Genomic DNA, 24873 nt, shown 5'->3' on the forward strand with positions numbered 1-24873 from the left:
AGCTGGTCTCAGGCCTTCAACCAAGAACTGACGGGTCCCCTGCAGACCTGTTGGAGCGTCACCTGGGGTTAGCGTCCGGTCGACGGCACACAGCACGGACAGAACAGACTAAATGCTTTTAGAAACAAGCAGCTGCAACTGCCACCCAAGCAGATACATGCACACCCATGTCTACTGCAGCTTTGTTCGCAAGAGCAAAGAGTTGGAAACAACCACAAACGACTAAATTGTGTATTCATGCAATGGAATACTATGCAGCACTGAAAGATAAGGAACTCGTGAAATATTACACAAGATGAGTGACCCTGGAGGACATTATACTGAGTGGAATATCTCAATCACAAAAAGACAAATACAGCATGATGCTACTATTGTAAAATAGGACTGACATCAGGTTTGGGGAAAACTAAGAAAAGTGAGGATAAATAATGAACACTACATTGAAACAGATGAGGAAGATAACTGTTTAAATAGGATATATGATTAGGTGTTATTTACATGTCAAGAGTCCGGAATAAGAGCTGCATAGTAAAGTGGACTGGGTGAGGGTGGGGGATTGTATAACTATGAAATAATTTTTTTTTCCTTTTCAAAGAGAAAAGCAAACTGGGGGAAAGGAAACTGTGCAACAATGGATGAGTGGAAATCCAAGTTCTCTATAAACTTTCATTAAAACCTCAATTTAGGGGAGTTCTGGTGGCCTAGTGGCAAGAAGCTGTACTGCAATCCCAAAGGTACACGGTTCAAATCCACCAGATGCTCTGCCGGAGAAGGAGGGACAATTTCCTCCTGTACCAGTCAGATCTGATTTAACGGTACATGCACAAAAAATAATAAAATTTTAAAAAAACCTCAATTAAAAGATAAATAAGCAGCTGCACTATTAGAACCTTCAGTAACAGGCAGGCACGTGAAGTCATTGAACACAATTGTCCATACCTTTTCTTTTTTTCCCCCCAGGCTATTTAAGATGTTGTTGACCATCGGGTCAGAACCAACCCATAGCTGACCCTCAGGCGGGTTTTCAGAGGCAGTTAATCGCACGGGAGGAGACTGCCCATCCTTCTCCCGCGGGACAGCTGGGAGGAGACTGTCGTCCTTTCTCCTGCAGAGCAGTGGGTGGATGTGGGTTCAAACCATGTACCCTGCTCTGGTACCAAAATTCCTTACCAGTAAGCCACCATCACAGCCTTAGAAATCTTACGGGCAATTCTATATCCGTTAGGGTCGCTAGGATTTGGAATCTACCCAACAGTAAGAGATTTATGGAATGTTGTCAGATGCCACTGAGGCAAATACAACTCCTAGTAACCCTGGGAAGAGCAGCTCCGAGCCCACCCCGTCCTGTGCCGTCCCCGTCATCTATGATGTGCTTGACTCCACTGTGACAAGTCGCGGTGTCAGTCTGTCTTGCTGGGGTCTTCCTGTGTCACTGGCCCTCCACCCTTCCAAGCCTGATGCCCTTCTCCAAGGCCTGGCCCTTCCTAACAACATACCCCAAGCATCCTTGCCTCTAAGAAGCACTTTGGTGGCATTTTCTCCCGGATTTGCTTGTTCTTTTCGCAACCCATGGGATATTCAGTAAGCTTCTCCAGCACCACAACTCAAAGGCATTGATTGTTTGGGTCTACCTGGTAGCCCTGGACGCGTTCACCATCTGTGCTAAGAAATGTGACAGACGTCCACCCGACCACCTGACTGGAAGATATCTGTATTTCCTCCAATTCTCCAGAAAGTGTAACCCAACACAATGTGGAAATTATTGGACAATAGTGCTCATTTCACATGCAAGTACAATCTTACTGAAGATTATCCAAAAATGGCTAGAACACAACTGCCACAAGTTGAAGCTGCGTTTCGAAGAGGCCTTAGCGGTGGGGATATTATTGCTATCAGGTGGGTCATGGCTGAAGTCAGAGAATATTGAAAATATGTCTACTTATGTTGAATTTGCCCTGCAAAGGCCTTTGACTAACAGAGATGGAATGGAATTCCAGATCACTTAACTGCACTCATGCAAAACCAGTAACTAGGCGTAAACAAGTCAAGCGGGTGTACTCACAGGAGGCCTCCGAAGGGGAGACGGGGACCAGAGTCTTAGAAGAAATGTGTGGAGTGGTATGAGGAAGGGGTCACGAGCAGAGCTCTTCCAGACGCTGGACAAGGGTCCTCCCCTAGAGTGGCTCTAAAGGACCCTTCCTGAAAACTTGACTCCAGTCCAGTCTCCTCACTTCTGAACTCTGTGGTGCTTGGTTGCCTTTGAGTCGAACGTGACTCATAGCGACCCCTGAACCAAAGGCCTGAAACCCCTCTACAACTATCGACATTTATCAAGGTTCATAGAGTTTCCGGAGGCATGTTGTTTAGGAAGTGGATGCCACTCCTGCTTCCAGCTCTGATTTCTAGAATGTTTAAAAGAAATTCATGCTATTTTAAGGCATTAGCTTTGTGGGGATTTGTTACAGCAGCAGTTGGCAGTCGTGACGTCAGGCTGCTGAATGACTGCACAGGGGACACAGGGATTTAAGGCTGGACTCTGGGTGTCACACAGCCCGGCTGCCAAGCTCGGCCCAGGAGGGGGTGTGTTTCCCAGCATCCCTCTGGCTCAGTTGGGTCAGGGCTGCTCTCTAACGTCCATTTTCCTTGACGAGCCTTCGTTATGATGCTGGAGCTTTGAGCTCTGGAACCTTCAGAAAGGGACACGGGCAATCACAGGCCTTAAGTCTCAAGTCCCATATGTGACCCATCCTGCCCACTCCCAAGCCACTCCATTCCAGCAAACTGACCTTAAAGGAACGCCTGTCAGTCCCCGTTACCATCCTCTAGCCCACTCTGGTTTTGGGGAGTAGAGTCTTCATGCCATCTTAGCAGTGGTCCTCAACCCTGAGTCACCGGCTGGTGGGAAGAATGAGGCTTTGAAACAGACCAGTGAGTCCCAAACCCAGGAAGTCAGAGGCACTGCTCTTCCCAGGGCCCTGAGGGCTCTGATACGCAGCTTAGGTTAAGAATCACTGATTGGGAATGGTACAACCATTCTGGAAGGCAGTTTGGAGCTTGCTCAAACAGCTGAATATAGAAATTCCAAATGACCCACCTATTCCACTGCTTGGAATAAACCCTGAGAAAATGAGAACTGAGGCACAAATGGAGACTGGTACACCAATGTTCATAACAATGTTATTCAACATTGCAAGTACATGGTAACAGCTCAGATGTCCAACCACAATTGAATGGATTGAGAAATTATGGTACATTCACACAATGGAATACTATGCAGCATGAAAGAGCAACAGTTTTGTAAATTACTACCTAGTTTGGAAAAGACTGATGAGTATTATGCTGAATGAACTAATGCAGTTCCATAATGACTAATACTGTATAGAACCATTGCTGTGGAATGAGTATGAGGATCCAAGGAGGGGAGAGTGGAAGCCGAGGGAGTGATGACGGTCAGGGCGGGGAGAGTGTTAATCATATGGTCATACAATTTGATGGTCCGGGGGAGGTTGAAGGAAATGGGAAACTTCCTGTGTGAAAAACAGTGTACTCGAACTGTGTAAATAAACCAGTATAATAAAACAAAAACAAAAAGAATCACTGATTGGGTTAAGAACATGGAGATTGTGAACTGTTTTCAAGGTTAACAGAGCTTTCAGAGTTACCCCTGGCACGTGGAGGGAGCCCAGACCTCCGTGCAGTAGACAGGTCGGGGTGGCTCTGCAGATGGGGTCACTTCAGCAGCCCCTTGGCCTCAAGCCTGTGTCTGCGCACCGCAGGGCTGGAAGGATGTAGAGCACAGGGGAGGGGTGGGGAGGACAGAGCAGAGCAGAGGGGAGGGGAGTGGAGAGGACGACAAGCTGTTATACGCAAGCAAGCAAGCAAGCGCGTGCACACACACGTCAGTGCTGTGACTTCCGACTGCTGGGACTGAATGGAGAAGGGATTTCACAGGGAAAAAGCGGAGGACATCTGCAGCCAAGAAGAGCCATTCCCATCGGTCAGAGCCAAATTCAGAGGGCAGCTGGGGGTGGGAGAAGTGGCAGATGGGGCGAAGAGCAGAGGACGCTCAGGAAAATGAGGGTCACAGAAAAACTGGTGTCAGTGCAGTTTAACGGGGTTGGAGGGGTTGGTGTGGGGGGTAGCTGAGCAGACCCTGCAGGAAGCTCCTTGGGACCTGTGCAGTGAGTGCTACAGCTTGTCCACACCCTTTCTGTACACATCACACCCCTGCACCCTAACCCCTGCACTGGGTGGCACTCAGGTGCCCATCTCAATGGTGAGGAAGCTGCTTCTGCTCGTGTAAGGCCAGCCCAGGCCTGCCAGCGTCCCCGCTTCCTCCGTCCTGCAGAAGACGTGAGAGGCCTTGCTCTTCAAATATCCTTCCAGGCTTCGGCTCATGGGAAAGAGCCACTGGGAATCCCTCTCTCTGGAAAAATCTTCCCTAGATCGATGAAGTTCTATCAAAACCTTAGAACCAGAGAGGGGAACTAAAAACACTATTCTTTTTACTTCCTAGCTCCTGCCAGCCCCTCTCTGAGGACCTAGGGTCTCTCAGCACATCATCCACCAGAACAAAGGAGGGGAATGGGGCACCATCAGGAAGGGCAAAGCAGGGTGGGCACCACCAGCTCCAGAAAGGAAGCCCAGCCCAGGACAGACAGAGGTCAAAGGGCCAAAGGCAAAAGCTTAGTGATGTCCCAGGTGGACACCCAACACAAAGGTAGACCAGCTGGCCCTGCAGAACGCCCTCCAGTGGGGCCACCTCCCAGAATCTCTGCAGGCCCCCAGCCTTCCACCAGGTCCATCCAGACAGTCCCTCCCTGCTTGATTCTAACAGTCTTCATTCTTGTAAGGATGCTGGGAACATGCCCAGCTACAGTCCAATCCAAATCTACTAGACACCACACACACAAAGTCTTCATGAAGGTCGTGGGCCCTTCTGATCTGTCAGGTGGGCCTGGGACCCACGTTAGCCAATTAGAATACCTCTCCTGGAAATCTGAGAATGGGACCAAAGATGCATGGTTTCAGACAGCTGACCCAGGAGCTGGGGTGAGGACGGGCTGAGGTAGCCATGTTTGGTCCTGTGCACATGAAGAGGCAGGTATATCCATCAGCAGAGGGAGTAAAAAGACAGGCCTGAGGGAGGAGGAGAGAGGCCTCTGGGCATCAGAGAGAGACCGGCTCTCATCCCGCGGGTGGTGGTGGGGGCTGACCCGTCTAATGACAACAGCCCTGACCCTTGCCCTGTCCTGTCCCATCCCCACATGCACACGCCCATGTGACAAGTCATTTTACTGAGGGTATTCCTCTCTTTAACAGGCCTCCATCTGTCCCGACATGATGTCTTTTCCCAAGGACTGGCCTCTCCTTACAACATATCCAAAGTAGGAGACACTGTTCCTTGCCTCAAAGGAGCACCCTGGTTGCAATTCCTAGAAGATGGATTTGTTTGTTCTTTGGGTAATCCTTGAAATATTTAGTATTCTTTAACACCACAACTTAAAGGCATTGATTCTTCCACTGTCATCCTTATTCATTTTCCAACTTTCAGCTAAATATTTACAACATAATACACCGTCATCTCCACATTAGTTTGAAAGTCTCCTCTAACTTTCCACCAGTGACCCTCCTTGCTCCTTCCGGAGTGCCTGGTGCCACCTACCTGGACACTCGTTCCTGGAGGAGACATTGTCCTGGGAACCCCAGCCCTCACTCTGCCCACACAGGGATCTCTGACCCACTTGGAAAGCACCTTTGGAAGCTCTTTGCCCTGCAGCCATCTGTTCAAAGCTGGACAGGAACTGCCTCCCCAGACACCGCCTGACCTTCCACCAGGTGGGCTCCTGCCCTCAAGGAATGTCCTGCTTGGGCGTGAACTTGAATAAAGTCAGGGAGATGATAAAGACCTCTTCTTGGTTCCAATGCACATCTGACAACGGCTAACAAGAGAGGACTAGTCTTAAAATATAACAAAACTAGAGAGCTCTGGTGGCCTGGTGGCAAGAAGCTGCACTGCAATCCCTAAGGTGCATGGTTTGAATCCACCAGATGCTCCCCTGGAGAAGGCGGGGCAATCTCCTCCTGTAAAAATTACTCTAAAGGGGGGAGGGGCAAGATGGGTTTAAAGAATTTAGTATCGATTTTGGAAACTTCCAGTTTGGTCTGGGACACTTGTGCACAGGCTGGTCTGCCCTGAGCTCCAGGGAAGAGGGGCCTCTTGGGGACCCTCAATCTCCCCACCCACCTTCACCTGCAGCCTTCCTTGTGGGTCCACATCCTGCCTCAGTAGTTCAGTAAAATATTTTCACTTTTGGTCTTTGCCCAGTTGGGGTCCTTTGCAAAGAATAAACAAAACAAAGCCAAAGGTTTAAACCCGGGAACTTGCTAGAACATGAAGTATTTGGCACTTTATTCTAAAAGCCGATTGTGTTGTTGAAGAAGAGGCTGTGTTCTCGGCCCATCCTGGCCACGGACGGGGACTGTTTAGGATACTGTACTGAAGCTGTGTATGCGCCGGGGCCTGGTGTTTTCTAGAAACAGAACAGAAAGCAGGGGTTTGTGAGACAGATGGTGTCGTCAAGGTCCCAGGCCCTGCTGCGCCTGGTAGTGACTGCAGACTTTGATGTGGCTGAGGAGACCCCTGCAGAGGGACATGAGACCCCAGACTTTCTGCAGGGCCTTCAGTCAGAACACGGTCGGAGCTGACACTCTCACTGAAAAAAAATTTCCTCCCCAGTAAATCACACAGGAGGAGACTACCCTTCTTTCTTCTGCAGATCAGCTGTTAGGTCTGAAACAAAGAGGGACCCCCTTCGGGACACTGATGCAGACCATGCTTCCAGGGCCCCCGGCGTAGCTGCTGATGCGCTTAGGTGCCACCATGTTGACTGTGACTCAAGAACCACAGATCTGAACGCTGCCCCACCGCGCACATCCTCACCTCTCCATGTTCACGCGGTCACTGTGTCAGTCCACCTTGCTGAGAGCCTTCCGCTCTTTTCTCCGACGTTCCACCTTTCCCAGCGTGATATCCTTTTCCAAGGACTCTGGTCTCTGTCCACTTCCTTTTACGTAAGATGTTTTGTTTTTTGTTTTTTTAAATTGTGCGTACCGTCAAATCAGATCTGACTGGTACAGGAGGAGATTATCCCTCCTTCTCCAGCACAGCATTTTGTGGATTTGAACCACTCACCTCTGGGATTGCAGTGCAGCTTCTTGCCCCTAGGCCACCTGAGCTCACCTAAGATGTCCTCTTCTAAAGGTCCCTCCCAGCAATATGCCTCAGGATGTGAGATGAAGTTGCTCCTTCCTCACCTCTAAGGTGCACCCTAGTTGCACCTTCTCCAAGACGGACCTGTTCGTCCTTTTCGCTGTGGTATAGTCTAGACTCTTCTCCAACAGCACAATTCAGAGGCATCAACTCTTCTGTCACCTTTATTTATGGTCCAACTTTCAGATCACATCGGAAGCAAATGAGAAGACCACGGCCTAGACCGGGTGTACCTTAGTCTTTAACCTGACAGCCTTGCTCTTTAGCACGCTGGAAAGGTCCTTCATAGCAGACATCTTCTGACTTCTTGACTGCTACTACCATAGAATTGTCTTTTTAACTATGCATGCAACACCATTCTTCAACTTTTCACTGCCAGCACAGTAAACCACAGTTTGGTTCAAAGGGGCCCAGACCAGTCCACTTCAGCTAACTAAAGCCTAGAACGTCTGTCTTCATGCATTTTGCTTCCTTTCTGACAACTTCCACTATTCCTATAGCCACACTTCGTGCATTCCATGGCCCAGTTATTCAACCGTTATTTAGCTGTTTCTCCTCATTTTTGAGTGACTTCCCATCTGGGCTCTAACACGATAGCCGTGTTCCTCTATTGTTCATAGGATTTTTTGAAGGCTTGTTAATTCAGAAGCAGAAGATCAATCCTGCTCCTTCGTCTGTCTTGATCAGGAGCTCTGTTGAAACCTGTGCACCATGGGTGACCTTCCTGGCCTTGGAAACCATGGTAGTTTAGCTTCCAGCAGCACCGTGACCTACACGTTATCCCAGAACAGCCAACCAACAGACAAGGGCTGTGCTGATAATACTGTGCAATAAACATATATATACTCGAGCAATACAAGTTGTGTTGTGTACTGCTGAGTTGGAATTGATTTATGGCTGACCCTCCATTGAGATTTCAGAGGACATATAATCCCATCTTTCTCCCACCAAGCAGCGGGTGGATTTGAACTGCGTACCTTTGGGTTGGCAGCACAATCCCTTACCACTAAGCCACCAGAGTTCCTTTTGAGAAACAATAGGAAACTTAATTAAATGGGAAAATATTCCCTGTTTACACACTGGAAGACTGAGCACTGTGACAATAGCAATTCTAGAAAGCGCATTCTTCAAGGAGATAGAAGAAAAAATGAAGTATGAGGCACCACATTCCCTGATTCCACAGGGTCCTCCACAGTTGCAGCAATTAACTCAGCATGGTACTGGGAAAGTATCTGCCACAGAGGCCAAATAAGCATATGTGCAAATAAAATAAGTAGCAACATGTAAATCACCACCGCACACCGCACACCACCCCAGCCCCCTCCAGTAAAACAAACTGACAGATAGGTGTTGTACCTATAACAGCAAATCATAGAAACAATCAGGTAAATGCCATGGTGCACGGCAGTCCTCTCTGGTCCTGCCTCACTCCAGGCAACAGCAGGCTCCTGTGACCAAGTCCTGGCTGGTTCCTCCTCTGGGCCCTACTGGCTGCTAGCCCTGGGCTCACGGTCACTGAAGAAAGAGACTGGCTCTAACCCCTGGGGAAAATTGAAGCAACAAGCAAAGATGGAGGGAATTCACAGAATCACTGTACCAAAAAGAAGTGGTTGCCATTGAAATATTTCAAGTTGCAGCACATGACAAGAGCCAGAGGCGATAAGAAAAGCTGCATTGAAGGCATTGGTGGAAAAAAACAGTGCCTCAGTGACTGATGGGATACTAACAAGTTTCAACTAACATGCAGTTCTGGACATGCTCACCATCTGTGCTGGGAAATTTGGAAGACAACTATCTGGCCAACTGACTGGAGGCAATCTGTATTTGTTCCCATTCTCAAAAGGGAGCTCCAATAGAATATGGAAATTATCAAATAATATCATTAATACCATATGCATCCAAGATATTTCTGAAGAGCAAACAAAACCAGCTAGAACAGGACACTGACAGAGAATTGCCAGAAGTTCAGACCAGTTTAGAAGAGGTATCATTGCTGATGTCAGATAGATGCTGGCTGAAAGCAGAGAGTACCAGAAGACTGTGTATTTTTGCTTTATCAACTAAGCAAAGACATTTGACTCTGTGGCTCATAACAAATTTGGGCTAACATTGAGAAGAATGGGAATCCCAGAGCACTTAGTCAGGATCATGTGAAACCTGGATCAAGAAGCTGTTGTCTGAACAGAGCAAGGCAATGCTACATGGTTTAAAATAAAAAACAGTTTGAATCAGGGTTGTATTCTTTCTCCATATCGACTGAATTTGTATCCTGAGGAAATCATTCTAGAAGCTCACCTTATGAAGCAGAAAGTAGATGTCAAGATCAGAGGAAAACTCATCAACACCTTGTGTTATACAACTTTGCTTGCTGAAAGCAAGGAGTACCTGAAATGCTTGCAGATCAAGAACAACAGTCTTTATTCTGGATTATATCTCAACATCAAAAAGACAAAAATCCTCCCCACTGGACCCACAGGCAAGATCATGATGGATAAAAGGTTGAAGATGTCACCTGTTTCACCGTGCTTGGATCCACAATCAACACACTTGGTATCAGAAGTCAGGAGATCAGCAGACATACTGCATTGGGAAAGTCAGGCACCTCTCCCAAGTCCTGAAGAGCAATGATGTCAGTTTAGAGACCAAGGTGTGCCATAGTCTTTCAATCACCTGCTACGTATCTGAATGCTGGACAATGAATAAGGATGACAGAAGAAATTATGTCCTCGAGTTGCGGTGTCAGAGAAGAGTACTGAATATCCCACGGATTGTAAAAAAATTAGATAGATGGGGGGGGTTCTTAGAGAAGGTGCAGCGACAAGAATGGTGAAATTCATCTCACATACTGTGCACGTGTCGTTAGGAGGGGCAGGTCCTCGGAAGGGGTCATCATGCTTAGAAAGGTAGAGTCAGCAAGAAAGAGAAAGACACTCAGATGGACTGACACAGCGAATGTAGCAATGGGCACAAGTGTGTCGGAGATGATGGAAGTGGGGCAGGATGGGTCAGGGGTCACAGCTGTTGCTCACGGGGTCACCTCTCGAACTTGATCTAATGAAGAGCTCTCTGTAGGCATAGCCTTCAATATGGATTTCACCTCCACACCATGAAAACAAAACCCCTCCCACCAGATCAGTAGATAAAATTGTGGTAGACGGAGAAAAGACGAAGTTATCAATGATTTCATTTTCTTTGGATCCACAATCAATATCCATGTCGTTAGGTGCCATCAGGTTAAGTATGAATCATACGATCCCGGAGGAGGCAGTGACATGTCCTGGTAATACCTCAGTCTCCCAAACGGCACACCGCCCAGGCAGTTCCTGTTCTCAGAATGCCATCATCTCTCCTCCAATCTAGTGACAAGGGGCTGGAGGGAATGAATTCTGGACCTTCATGGTTTCACCCTGAAACTAAATAGCCTCCCAAACTCCCGTGTGTCTCCATTCCTGTTAAGATGAGACAGCACAGGTGCTTCTCAACCAGGGTCTGCGATCCTGAGCCACAGCATTTCCAAGGGATCCAGGACTTGTAAGTTTAAAAAGCCATGTCTTGCGAGCTCTGGTGGCCTAGTGGCAAGAAGCTGCACTGCAACCCCAGAGGCATGTGGTTCAAATCCACCAGACACTCTGCTGAAGAAGTAGGGACAATCTCCTCCTGTACCAGTCAGATCCAATTTGAGGGTACACACACGAAAAAATAATAATAAAAAATATTAAAAAATTTTAAAAGCCATGTCTTGAAGAAAAGAAAAACTATTTTGCCATTTATTTAAGCAAAGCTTCTCCTCTGCCATAGACGCGTAGCAGGCTGTGAGGTCTTCTCATGGCTGTGGAGTTGGAACTGACTCCGGGCTGACCCTCCGGCGGGTTTGCAGACACTGAAAACAGCACAGGGGCAGACTGGCCATCTCCCTCCTCAGAACCCTGGTGGACTCAAACTGCTTACCCTTTGTATTGACGGTGCAACTCCTGACCCACTAGACTCTCAGAACTCCCTTTTCCCCCCATGTATAGTGCTCACACACATTCTTGAAACTCAAGAGAGTTTTTCATCTTGAATCTGCCTGAGCCACATCAGGATAGTAAGAAAGGAAAGCCCTCTGGAGGTCAACAGACCTGAGCTCCAGTGGTCCTCCTTGGCCACGCGCTCACTGCAGCTCAGCACTCAAGGGGCCTCGGAGGAGGTGCACAGGAGGTGGGTGTGAAGCTCACCCAGTCCCTCCACTCTGGGACAGACAGACAGCACCGTGCCAGGCCAGCGGCGAGCACCTATCTGTCACCCCGTGCTTCCTTGCAGTTGGCTGTCTCTTCAGGAGACGGGGAGTGGAAACTGGATCAGGCTGGGAGGGGACAGATGTCAACCCAGTGAGAATGAGCTCAGTGCCCGCACCGGCCGCCAGCAATGACAGGATGCGTCCTGTGCCAAGAGCAGAGGCAGCGTGGAAATCTCACCAGGGCCTGGCCGTCACAGGAAGCGGCGGCCTCCATCAGGAGCCAGCACGCAGGTGAGGCCCTGGACGGCCCACGGAAGGCGGCTGGTGCCGACCACCCAGCTGGGCACCTCGGCTCCCAGGTCACTGAGCAACCTGTGGGGTGTCGTTGGTGAAAATGAAGATTTTTCTACCAGAGACTCTGCAGACCCGCAGGCTCAGGTGCCAGCTCCCCTCACGTCCCCTCAACCTTGTCAGGAGCCACAGAGTTGGTTCCAGCTCAAAGTGACCCCACAGACCACAGAACGAAACCTGCTCCATACTGCAGCCTCACAGGCCCGCTGGGCGCTGCCACGGCTCTGCTGTCGGGTTCCTGGGAATCTGAGGAGCCGGAGTCAGTCCTCCTGAGAAGGCCATGCCCGTGGGCGCCAGACACGCCACCAAGCTATGAGGATCGGCCTCAGGGACTCACCAGCCTGTCACCCTCTCATTGTCCTGCCAGGGCCTCTAGAGTACACCGGGCCCAGGCCACACATCTGCCAACACTGCAGGCTCCACAGGAAATGGCCTGGTCACCACCGAGGAGTCGGGGCGGGGGGTGATAATGCAGGCGCAGACCGTGGTGGCACCTGCCAACCGCCACCCAGTCCCAAGACAAGGTCGCCTCTCCCGTAACCTGTCATCACCCCTCAACCTCCCATGTCCCTCAATCTCTTATCTCCCCTCCACCTCTCGCCTCCCCTCCACTTCTCATCAACCCTCAGTCTCTCGTCTCCCACACCCTCTTATGCTTCCATTTGCACCTCAGGGACTAAGTTTCTTACAGGTAGAATTTGTAGGATTCTGTCACCTTAACTATCGCAAATGAGTTCACATACCAGTAAGTCTTGGGGACTTGGGCAGCAGGGCCGTGGAGATGAATGCCTTTCAGCATTAAAAAAAACAACAACAAACAGCACTGGACAAAAGCTCCACATGCTCCTTCTGCCTCTTTCTTGCTCTTCTCCAGGACTCTGGGGCCTTCTGGACACCCCCAGAATCCATCTTCTTTGTGGATTTGAATGTCTTCCCTGTCTACCCCAAGTCTGTGAATACAGGTTGACTGCTCAAGGTATCATGGTCTCCTTCAGTCCCCCATTAAATGTTTCTGCTCCCACACTTCCCTTCCTTGGGCTCCCAGAAACCACACACAGAAAGTCAGGCCCTCCCCCATGCTTGGTTCCGATCAATAAAATGTCCTACCACGCATCCGGATCAGAACATCGCACCCAGATCAGAACATCGCACCCGGATCAGAACATCGATGGTCAGTTACTGTGCCAGCTGTTCTCAACGGCGCCGTAACTCAGCCTTTCAGCTCGGAGCCACTCGAAGCCTGACCTGCCCGAGGGCTTGCTGGACGCCACCCCCTGTGCGTCCCTACCCTGCCCCTTCACCAGTCCCATCCCGCCTCCACCCACAGCCACAAAGACCATCAACCCTCAACACACAGCACTTACCGATCGGGCGGTCAAGAAGCGAGGGACTCTGGATTGGAAGCAAGAAGTCACAGAACATGTAGCTGGTGCTTTCAAGTCATAATGGCCTGGACCTGGGCCTTCATGCTGTTAAAAAAAAATAAAGTGTTTCATTATTAATACTATTTTAAGGTTTTATTTCACCTTTCGTAAATAAAGCTAGGAATCACAGTGGTATGTAGAAAAATTGGGGTGGGGAAGATCTTGTTAAGCTGTGACCTGGGAGAACTCTCTGTGAACAGGAATGAATGGGAGCTGTACCTGCCCAGGTGGGACTCCATGACAATCCACGGCAAGTAAGTGACCTGTCAACGTCTCCTCCTGTTCCTACTAGACTTCCCCAGCCTGGGGGCCTGTCCTCAACACAGGACCCTTCTCACATTAGCCCCCCGGCCCCCAAATGGCTCACAGTGACCCTGCTTCATAAAACTCATCCTTTCATACAAATGCAACAGATACTATGTTGCTCCAAGGAAGTATTGGCAGCAATTCACAGATAGAAGTCCCATGAATGAGTAAATTGCAGAATGAGAGACTAATGTGCTCTGTAAACTTTTACCTAAACTTTTTTTTTTCTTAAAAAAAGCGCAATGCGAGAGACCCTTTCTATGAAGATGGCGCTGAAAGCGAAGAAGGAAGCCCCTGCCCCTCCCAAAACTGAAGCCAAAGCAAAGGCATTAAAGGCCAAGAAGGCAGTCCTGAAGGGTGTCCACAGCCAAAAAAAAAAGAAGATCCACACGTCACCCACCTTCCAGCGGCCTAAGACAGTGAGACTCTGAAGGCAGCCCAGATACCCCCGGAAGAGAGCCCCCAGGAGAAACAAGCTTGACCACTCTGCCATCATCAAATTTCCCCTGACCACTGAGTCAGCCATGAAGAAGACAGAAGGTAACAACACACTTGTGTTCATTGTGGATATCAAGGCCAACAAGCACCAAATAAAACAAGCTGTAAAGAAGCTCTATGATACTGATGTGGCCAAGGTCAACACTTTGATTAGGCCTGATGGAGAGAAGAAGGCCTATGTTCGACTTGCTCCTGATTATGATGTTTTGGATGTTGCCAACAAAATTGGGATCATCTAAACTGAGTCCAGTGGGCTAATTCTAAATATAAATTTTTCTCACAAAAAAAAAAAAGTGTAATGCCACAAGATTGATCTAAATGGATAAGCACAATTTTAAAAGACAATTTTGTCACAATAGCAAGAAGTGATTCACAAAGAGAAAATATTAGTATGCAGCAAGCAAAGTAGGGAGAAATGGGAGTTTTCTTATTCATAATCAAGTAAGTTCTAATGAAGACAACAAGAATATTTCTTTTTCTTTTTTGGTCTAGTCTGGTATATGCCCATTTACTCCTCGTTTATCAACTGTTATCTGACAGTAGAAACACACACACACACACACACATATCCCATGCACTATTTTGCACATCAACAAGGTCCAGCTGGCAGTAATGAACGCTGTGGTGTGAGGGGAGCGTAATCCTGGTAGTGGTGGTCAGGACTACGTGTCCACTTGGCTGGACCATGATCCTCAGTGGCCTGGCAGTTATGTGGGGATGTGATATGCAGTTATGTGATGATGTAGTCACCCTCCATTGTATGATCTGATAGTCACCCTTCATCTTCACATAACTTTTTTATTTTTTGTCATAATGACTTGGGCTTTGGAAACTAACCACCTCAAAAGTGAGGTGGTGGTGGTTGTGGCTAGGTGCCACGAAGCCAGCTATGTCTTGCAGCGACCTTATAAACAGCAGACGTGAACCATGCCTATCCTGCAGCCCTGTCTCCATCTCCAACATGTCCACTGCTGTTGTTTCCATTAGTGCCAACAAGTCAAGTATGACTCACAGCGACCCTCTGAACAGCAGGCCTGGATCCTGTCCTATCCTGTGCCGTCATCTCCAACACACTCGAGCCAACGCTGCAGCCACCATGTCAATCCACCTCATAAGGGATCCTCCTCTCTCGGGCTGCCCCCTCCACCTTTTCAAGCGCTATGTCCCCCTCCAAGGAATGGCCTCTCCCACCAACATGTCCAGAGCATGAGACACAAAGCTTCACTATCTTTGCCTCCAAGGAGCACTCTGGTTGCACCTTTTCCAAGACATACTTGTTTGTTCTTTTGGAAGTCTGTACTGCCATTCATTTTTGGCCATTCAGTACTCTTCTCCAACACTACAACTCAAAGGCATTCATTCTTCTTTTGTCATCCTTATTCATTGTCCAGGTCTAGAAGCATAGCACGTAATTGTAAAGACCACAGCCTGAATCAGAAACACCTTAGTCTGCAAACGGACATCACTGCTCTTCAGTATTTTGGAGAGGTCCCTGACAGCAGACTTTCCCAAAGCAATACATTTCCCGAGCTCCTGAATGCTAGGACCAAGTGTGGATTACTTGGATTGTGGATCCAAGTAAGTTGCAAGTCATTGACAGTTTGAATCTTTTCTTGGTCTGTCATGATTCTGCCTATTGGCTCAGTGGGTGAGGACCTTTGTTTTCTTGATGTTGAAATGGAATCCTTATTGAAGGCTGTAGGTCCATTATGGGACTGAGTTAATTCACTCTGCATAATGCTCTCCAGTGCCTCGCAGGTTAGGTAATAACTTACAAAATTCATTGTTCCTGTGTGCTGCATGGTGTTCCATTATGTGAATGTACCATAGTTTCTCAATCCACTTGTTGGTGGTTGGACATCTGGGCTGTTTCCGTGTTCTTGGATGGTGAATAACACTGCTATGAACATTGTTGTACAAGTCTCTGTTTGTGCCTCAGTTTTCATTTTCTCAAGGTATATTCCAAGTAGTTGAATAGCTGGGTCATATGGAATTTCTCTGTTCAGCTTTTTTAGGAAGTGCCAAACTACCCTCCAGAATGGTTGTACCATTTTACAATCCCACCAACAATGTATAAGAGTTCCTTTAGAGTAGCAATATTGAAAGATGCTATGGGCAATATATTGAATGAACCACCACCAGAAAGCATAAAGGAAGATGGAGGGAATACACAGAATCATATTAAATCTGAATCACAGAATACACCACTGTACCCCAAAAAAGAGACAATGAAAAATTTCAGGAAGTACCAAATGAGCAGGAGACAATGAAGGAGGAAGGGGAAGCTACACTGAAGGCATTATAAAAAAAAATTAAGAAGACCCCAAGAATAAATGAGAGACCAATTGGTTTCAGTTAATAAATGCAGCCCTGAATGTGCTCACCAGTGTATGCTCACCAGGAAATCTGGAGGGAAAATGTCTGGCCAGTGGATTGGAAGAGGTCCATATTTGTTCCCATTCCCAAGAAAGGTGATCCAACAGAGTGTGAAAATCATTGAACAGGATTATTAATATTATATGCAAGCAAAATACTGTTGAAGATCATTCAAAAACAGGCAGAACAGGGCATTTCCAGAAGTTCAGCAGAATTTAGAAGAGGCTATGGCACCAGGGATATCACTGCTGATGTCAGATGGATCCTAGATGAAAATAAAGAAAAGTAAAAGAATGTCTATTTATGCTTTACTGAATATGCAAAGGCATTTGACTGTGTGGACCATAACAAGTTATGGCTGACATTGAGAAGAATAGGAATCCCAGAGCGCTTAATTGTGCGTATGCAAAACCTATACGTAGATCAAGAGGCTATTGTAGGAACAGAGCAAGGGAACACTGCACGATTTAAAATTAAGAAGGGAGTGAAAAGAAAGAAGAAAAAGAAAGACAAACAACCCACTCACAAATGGGCAGAATATATGAACAGATGCTTCACCAAAGAAGAAAGTCAAATGACCAACAAATACGTGGAAAAATGTTCATCATCACTAGCTATTAGAACGATGCAAATCGAAACAACTATGAGCTATCATCTCACCACAGCGGCAGCACCAGAGTTCAACAGGGCAGTAAACAACAAAGGCTCGTGAGGATGCAGAGAGATCAGCTCACACACTGCAGGTGGGACTGTAAAATGACACAGCCACTATGGAGGGAAGCCTGGTGATTCCTCAAAGAGTTGGAAATAGAAATACCATGTGACTCAGAGATTCCACTGCCGGGAATATAAAGAAACCAGAGCCAGCACTCGGACAGATGTTTCCACACTCATGTTTATTGCTGCATTATTCAAACCAGCAAAGAGATGGAAGCAACTTAAGGTTCCATCAACAAACAAACGGAGAGAAACACTATGTACATTCACACAATGGAGTATTACACAGCACTGAAAAAATGAACTTGTAAGACATTACACAACATGGAGGAGCCTGGAATACATTATGTTGAGTGAAATATCTCAGTCACAAAAGGAGAAATACTGAATAACCCCACTGTCATAAAATAGGGCAGACACAGAGGGTTAGGGGGGAGAATAGGAAAAGAGTGGATAGATAATGAATACCGCGTTAGATCAGATGAGAAGAACTGTCTGAAAGGAATACGTGATTAGGCATTATATGTATGAGAACAATCTGGAACAAGAGACCCACTGCAAAGTGGACTGCAGGAGGGGAAAGGGAGGAACAGGGAGGAAAATGTTCAACAATTAATTTATAAAATTTTTAAGAACATAGGGGAGCTCTGGTGGCCTAGTGGCAAGAAGCTGCACTGCAATCCCAGAGACGCAAGGTTCGAATCCACCAGATGCTCTGCCGGGGAAGGAGGGGCAATCTCCTCCTGTACCAGTCAGATCTGATTTGATGGTACACGCACATAAAAATAATAAAAAAAATTTTTAAGAACAAAGGAATAGGTAAGAGAAACTGGTACATGCGCACAATTGACTATTACGCAGCACTGAAAAAGAAAGACCTGGTAAAACACTACACAGCATAGAAAGGCTGGAAGACATTTGACTGAGTGAAATATCTACAACCGAAGGAAAATACAGCATAAAACCACTGTTTTAAAGATAGGCTGGATACAGCAGGGAGGGGTGGGAGGGCAGGAAGAGAATGGATAGATAACCAACACTGCACTGGAACAGGGGAAGGGAATGACCATCTGAAAGGAATGGACGATTAGATATTACATGTTTGACACACAAGCTGGAACAGGACAAGTGTTACAATGTGAACTGGGGGAGCGAGAAAACACGTGTGAATGAATGACTGGAAAACCAACCTCTTGTTAAAAAAGTCACCTTGCCATTTAAAAAATTGTACACAAACAAAAATACGTGCATAGGAAAGCTTTTGATAGAACTGGCCCGGGATGTTCCTAAGTCGTTTTCCCCCTAAAAAGAGACACGTTCAGTGGAGAAAAAAATAACCAACACACCAACCACCACCACCCAGCCCAAAACAAAACAAAAACCAGTATTTTTTTCTCCATTTACTTAACTGTATATTCTAATTTTTGAAGAATGAACAGGAACTCTGAGTTGTATTCTTTTTTTTTATTTTTTTACTTTTTTTTTTTACTCTTTTTTATTTTATTTTATTATTACTTTGTGTGCGTGTACCATCAAATCAGATCTGACTGGTACAGGAGGAGATTGTCCCTCCTTCCTCGGCAGAGCATCTGGTGGATTCGAACCATGCACCTCTGGGATTGTAGTTGCAGCTCCTTGCCACTAGGCCACCAGAGCTCCCCTGAACAGGAACTCTGAAACTCACTGCTGTCCAGTCAGAACTGCTCACAGTTGACCCTCCAGTGGGTTTTCAGAGCCTACAAGCTTGGAGGAGGAGAAAGGAGAAGAGACTGTCCAGGTTTCTCCAACAGAGCTACTGGTGGATTTGAACTGCTTATCTTTGGACAAAATCTGGAAAAGTGTATGTTTAACTGTATTCATAAATGAGTATGGAAACGGAATAAAGGAAAGAGTTGGTGTTACGTGCCAAGTCACCTGTGACTCATAGTGAACCTATGTACAAGAGCTCTGAACCCTGCTCCATCCTGAGCCAATTTCACTGTCTGACACACCTGCCCTCGTTACCCCAGTCACTGAGTCAATCCATCTCATCTAGGATCTTTCTCTCTTGTGCTGTCCCTCCAAAGCCTGTCTCCCTCCGAGGACTGGACCCTCCTGACCACATGCCCAAAAGTATGTCAGACAGAGCTTCAAAATCTTTGCCTCCAAGGAGCATTCTCAGTTCATCCTCTCCAGGACAGATCTGTTTCTTCTCTTAGCAGTCCATGGTATGGTCAATATTATTATCTAGCAGAGTTAGTGGGGAGAAAAAAAAATAAAACTAGAGAACTAGTCAATGCTGAAGGTACCTTTGCGGCCTAGTGGTATGAAGCTGTGCTGCAATCTTAAAGGTACAGGGTTCAAATTCACTAGCTGCTCCACGGGAGAAGGTTGGATAATCTCCTCCCATGTGATTTACAGCCTCTGAAAACCCACAGGAGGGTTAGCTATGGGTCACTCTGATTTGATGGGACATAACAGTGAATGTCCAGATTTCAGCAGAGCTTGTCATCTGAAACAAACGAGGAAGACAGGCCTCATGCCCTACTTCCAAAACCAGTCAAAAAAGAAAAAAATTAAAAAAAAAGGAAAAATAAATAAATAAAAAACGAGTCAGTGACATGAGCCACCACGGTCCAGCCTGTGACAAACCCCTGAGGACAGTACGCGACTGTGCTGTTTCACTGTGTGGCATGAACACGAGTTAGGAGCTGACTTGGCAGCAGCTAACAGGAAGGCTAGAATAGAGAACAATGTTCTGTGGCATCCTTATAAAAGGCAAGGTTGGGTCACAAGTGAACCCCATGGTGTTAGCCACAACAGCCCCCAGAGAGCAGACCCTCCCTCGACAAGACTATGCAGTGGGCTTTCTGTTGACCCTGGAGGAGGCAGAGAAGGGTAATTAGGGCTGCCCTCTTCGACCCTCCAATGTCTGTAACAGCCAGCTAATCACAGCCTGACAGTCTTGTGATTTAACAGCTCCTGGCAGGAGATGGAAGCAGCACGTGTGACCCCAAACATCACCAGGAGACAATGTTCTGAATGGGGTGAACACAGGCCAACCTGACGGCTCCTGGGGGCCGTAAAAACAAAGGGGCAGAAGATGATGCAAAGTGCGTTCCCACTGACTCCTCACCCAGGACAGTCACCCACAGAGTGGGGGGGAACATGTTGATATCTCTTCCCCTCCAGCCTCAAGGGCCCTTAATACCAAGTTTCCAAGTCAGGAGCTGCTGGATTACAGGAGTGTCTGATGTGACGTCGAGGGGCCGTGCCCTCCAGGGGCCTCAGGCATGGGGTGGCTCTCTGAACCAAGTGAACAGAAGCCTGGGCAGAAAAAAACGACGGAAGGCTGGCCACCCACGTGTGTCTGCTGGAATCTCTTGAGGGAACATGAGGCAATTGGATACAGGCCCAAGTTCCCATCCTAGAAGCCACAGGAATGCTGTGACAAAGCTGAGACCGTGCTCAGTCAGAAGTGATGATCCCGTGAGGAACCCGCAGTGGCTGAGAAGCAGCCGGCACGCCCACCCTACCATCCCCCCCACCAGGACAGCGTGAGGGGACAGCGTGAGGGGACAGCATAAGCATGCACGGTGGAGGGCATACGCCAACGTGGCTCAGAACGCAGGTCCAAAAATGGATGCAGTTCAGCAGGAGGGTGCTTCCTCGAAGGAGGGAATTCTGCTCCCTAACTCAGAGGGGATCATTGCGCTGAGTCGGGGGTTAGGGTTAGGGTAGAGTGAGTGGAGAAGAGTCCCGAGTGGCCCGTGCACCACCAAAAGAACAAACAAACAGGTCTTGGAAGAAATGCAACCCTGGCTCCTTGGAGGCGAGGATGGAGAAACTCTGTCTCACAAACTTTAGGTGTGTTGTCAGGAGGGCTGGTCCTTGGAAAGGACATCATGCTGGGAAAGGTGAGGGTGACAGAGAGAGGGGAAGACCCTCGAGAGGTGGATGGACACAGTGGCTGGAACCAAGGCTGCAACACTTCAAGGAGGGGAGGGGGAGCAGGGAAGTGCAAGGCTCAGATCTGCTGTTCAGAGGGTTGTTATGAGCCAGTCACACTGGCTCGATGGTACTTAACATAAGGGGACAGAAGCACCTCCTACTGTACATTCACAATGGCCAGCTGCCTAAATTGGGCTGCTGTCAAGACCACACTTTGAGATAGGGCTTCTTTACAATGGACTGTGTGGCTTAGTGGGTAAGGAGCTATGCTGTCAACTCAAAGGCAGCTGGTTTGAATCCACCAGCTACTCTACAAGAGAAAGATGGGCAGTCTCCTCTTGTGTAATTTTATAGCCTTTGAAAACCCACTAGAGAGTCAGCTAAGAGTCAGTTCTGACTTAGTGGCAATGAGTTGGAGTTATTTCACCTTTCAAAGGTCACGGTCATTCAGTCCCTGGAAGACTTTATGTTGAGTGAAATAGCTCAGTCACAAAGGGACAAATACTTCATAATGCTGCTTTAACACTGTTCTATAAAATAGGACTGACATGGTGTGGTTGGGGACAGAATGGGAAAAGATTGGACAGATAATGAACACTGCATCAGATCAGATGAGGGGAAGACTGTTGAAAAGGAATCTATGATTAGGCCCTATATGTATGGCAACAATCTGGAATGAGGGGTGCACTGAGGAAAGGGCTGGGGGAGGGGGGCTAGAAAATGTGCAACAATGAAAATGTGCAAATATTTTTTATGTTTTAAAATAAAATGCATATAGTTATTGTGACCCTCACTAACTAAACCCAGGATGTTAAGGGAACCCTGGTGGCCGGTGGTGAGGAGCTGCAGTGCCAACTGCAGGACATGTGGTGTGAATCCACCAGCTGCTCCCCGGGGGAAGGTTGAGCGGTCTCCCCGTTCTATTACGGCCTCTGAAAACCCACCGGAGGGTCAGCTATGGCTCAGTTCCCACTCCCATCACACAACACCAGGACGTTAAAGTCATGAGATACCTGTTTTCCTATATAAATACAAACCCTCTATATTTGACATTTATGCTTATTTTCTCTGAACCTGTGTTCTTTCACATTTTTTTAAAAGTTCGATCCTTTCACAAGAATATTATAAACCTTGGTGAATTTTCATTTTCTTTCTTTTGTAGATTCTCTCCCGGGATTAACTTGAGGACGATGACAAAAAGTGTATGCATATAATAAATGTCTGGAATGAATCACATTTCTTCCTCTTCAGTTCCTTTTCTTTGCTTAAAACACTCTAATTGCTGTTGCCTCATATTATTTCTGAGCGCGTGGTGGGGAAGGGAGAGACAACCTATAAAGTCACCAATGTCTTGTTATTAGGTGCCATCAAGTTGACACAGGGCGACGGCGACCCTGTGAACAGCAGATCTGAACCTTGTCCTGTCCTGCACCGTCCTTACCGTCTCTGAAATGCTCCAGCCCTCTGTTACTGCCACAGTGTCAGTCCGTCTCACTGAGGGGTTTTCTGATCCTCCACTTTGCCCAGCATGCTGCTGTCTTTTTCCAAGGACTGGCTTCTCCTAGCAGCATTCCCAAAGTGTGTGAGACGAAACGCCACCATGCGTGCCTCTACGGAGCACCCTGGTTGCACTTCCTCCACGATACACTCGTCTTTTCCTCTGGCCGTCCAGGGACACATCTCCTACACCTCAACTACTATCATCAATATGCTGTTAAGTGCTGTCGAGTCATAGGTGACTCATAGTGACCCTATGAACAAAAGATCTGAACACTTGCATAACTTTCATCCTTTCTCCAGGAGTTTCTGGAGGCAAGCTATTTCGCAAGTGGAGGCTCCTCCTACTTCTAAGCTTGTTTTCATCAGGGAGCTCCACCAAACACTGTCCACCATGGGTGACCATTCTCGCATGGCCCAGCTGTCCACCATCGCAGCAACGCTGTTATTTCAGTGGAGCAAACAGACAGACCTCTGCTGTACCACTCAAAAGAGTGTTCCTCCAAAATCAACGTGTATTTCTCCTTTTCTTCTTTTGCATTTGAAAAAGGCCATGGGGGAGGTCTCTACACCCCACCTCCAAAAAGACAGAGAGAGGTGCAGAAAAGAGTCAACAAAAGTAAACATGATTACATGCACATATATTTTTTAAGGAGAAGGGGAAAAAATGTTTAAATCATGAATGGCCGATGTATTAGCCAAAGGGACGCTTTACTCTCACCCCTTCTATGCATTCTCCTGACATTGCTGCAGGAACTGGGCAAAGACACCCACCTCCCTTCTCAGACTCCTCAAGTAACAAGTGCCCCATAGAAAGGCCTTGGGCCTAAAAGCTCAAAGGACAGAACTTCGGTTTCTTTGACCTTTGAGAGACGGGCCTGGATGTTCAATCCCTCGCCCAAGCATTCTCTTTATTTACCTCCTTCCTCCACCTGGTGTTAGGCAACTGCTGGGCAGCTTATCAAGTGAATGCACTGGAAAATTTTGGAGGTGGTTGTTGGATGGGAAAAGGTTCATGTGTTCCTGGTAACAGATAATATTAAACGTGAGTCATCCGTGTCTAATTTTGGGTGCCATGTTTCAACTTGTACACTCTAAACCATTTGATGCCATGCTGATCAAACACATGCACTGTGAATCAAGGACTCTTATTTGTTCAATGTGTGTGAACGTACTGACTGAGCTACTGACTGACATCTTACTGTCAGAACCAATGAAGCTCCAGCTCTTGACAGGCAGAGGGGGCACTGGTAAAATCTCTCACCTGCCTGATGTTGGACGTATAACCAATAAAAACCAAGCCCACTGCCATTAAGTCAATGCTACCACACAGCACAGAGCACTAACTCTCACAGTGTTTCCTAGGCCGCAGGTCTTTCTCAAAGCAGACTGCACCACTGTTCTCCCAGAGCACCAGAGGGTTCAAACTCCCAACTTTCAGTTACCAGATGTGCTTCTTAACCCAGTATGCAATCAGAGGGAGCCTCTTTTCACAAAGATGGACATCCCCCAAAGATCTGTAGAATGAATTGAATGATCTTCTATTGAGATTGGCTAAACTCAGCTGGGTTTAACTTTTTACAAAGAAGCTTTGCTGAAATATGACAGAAAGTATGAATATTTTTAGAGTGTCCCAGGGGGAATATGGTCAGTCAGGAAAAATCAGTACAGAAAGGCTCCCAGCTTGAGCCGAAGCTGCATCCGTTCGTTGTAAAGATGTTAGAGTGTCAGGGTCTGACAGGCAAGCTGACAGGTGGGACCATCAGGTCTCTAGCACATGAACTCTATCCACTGCAAGGATTATGGAGGCAGACTTGGCTTCATGATCAAGCCTCACTGAGGGATGGGGGGTTGTGATTCCAAAGACAGTGCACTGCCGAACACCTGGATTTGTCCACATCAGATCACCACTTCCTGCAGCTCTCAGACAGGTCACCTGATCCACTCTCACTCACTAGGCAGCACAGCTTAGAGCTCTGGGCTCAAGACCACTGTAGGCCGGCCTCTAAGTCCTGTTTTCACTGCTAAATAACTATGTGACTTTGGCCAACTGACCCCACTTTTCTGATCTTTATAATGGACGATAAACACGACTTCAACAGGTTGTGAAGAAGAGTAAATGAGTAAGGACATGTCCATCAGAGAGCCCTGTGTCAGCACCAGAGTGCTCTATGAATGACATTATCATCAAGACAGATCCTAACAGAGCAGATGGTTTACAAAGTTTCCTCCAGGCCACAGAATTTTCTTTTCTTTTTTTTTTAATATTTTAATTTATTTATTTT

General features: G+C 47.3%; 1 protein-coding gene across 1 annotated transcript in view; it reads right to left on the bottom strand.

Moving 5' to 3' along the window:
• Window positions 1–6416: 6416 nt before the first annotated feature.
• The window catches only part of LOC102848995 (chromosome unknown open reading frame, human C2orf61), a 40228-nt gene continuing 21771 nt past the window's right edge, over window positions 6417–24873 (bottom strand). Inside the window, exons 6-7 of the mRNA XM_006881010.1 lie at window positions 13205–13309; window positions 6417–6533 (exon numbers count right to left, since the gene is read on the bottom strand). Of these exons, the coding sequence (XP_006881072.1) occupies window positions 6417–6533; window positions 13205–13309 (222 nt within the window). The remainder of the gene's footprint in view (window positions 6534–13204; window positions 13310–24873) is intronic.

Source organism: Elephantulus edwardii, unplaced genomic scaffold, assembly GCF_000299155.1.
Source record: "Elephantulus edwardii isolate Elephantulus edwardi_28Jun2011 unplaced genomic scaffold, EleEdw1.0 scaffold00011, whole genome shotgun sequence".
Classification (NCBI taxonomy): Eukaryota; Metazoa; Chordata; class Mammalia; order Macroscelidea; family Macroscelididae; genus Elephantulus; species Elephantulus edwardii.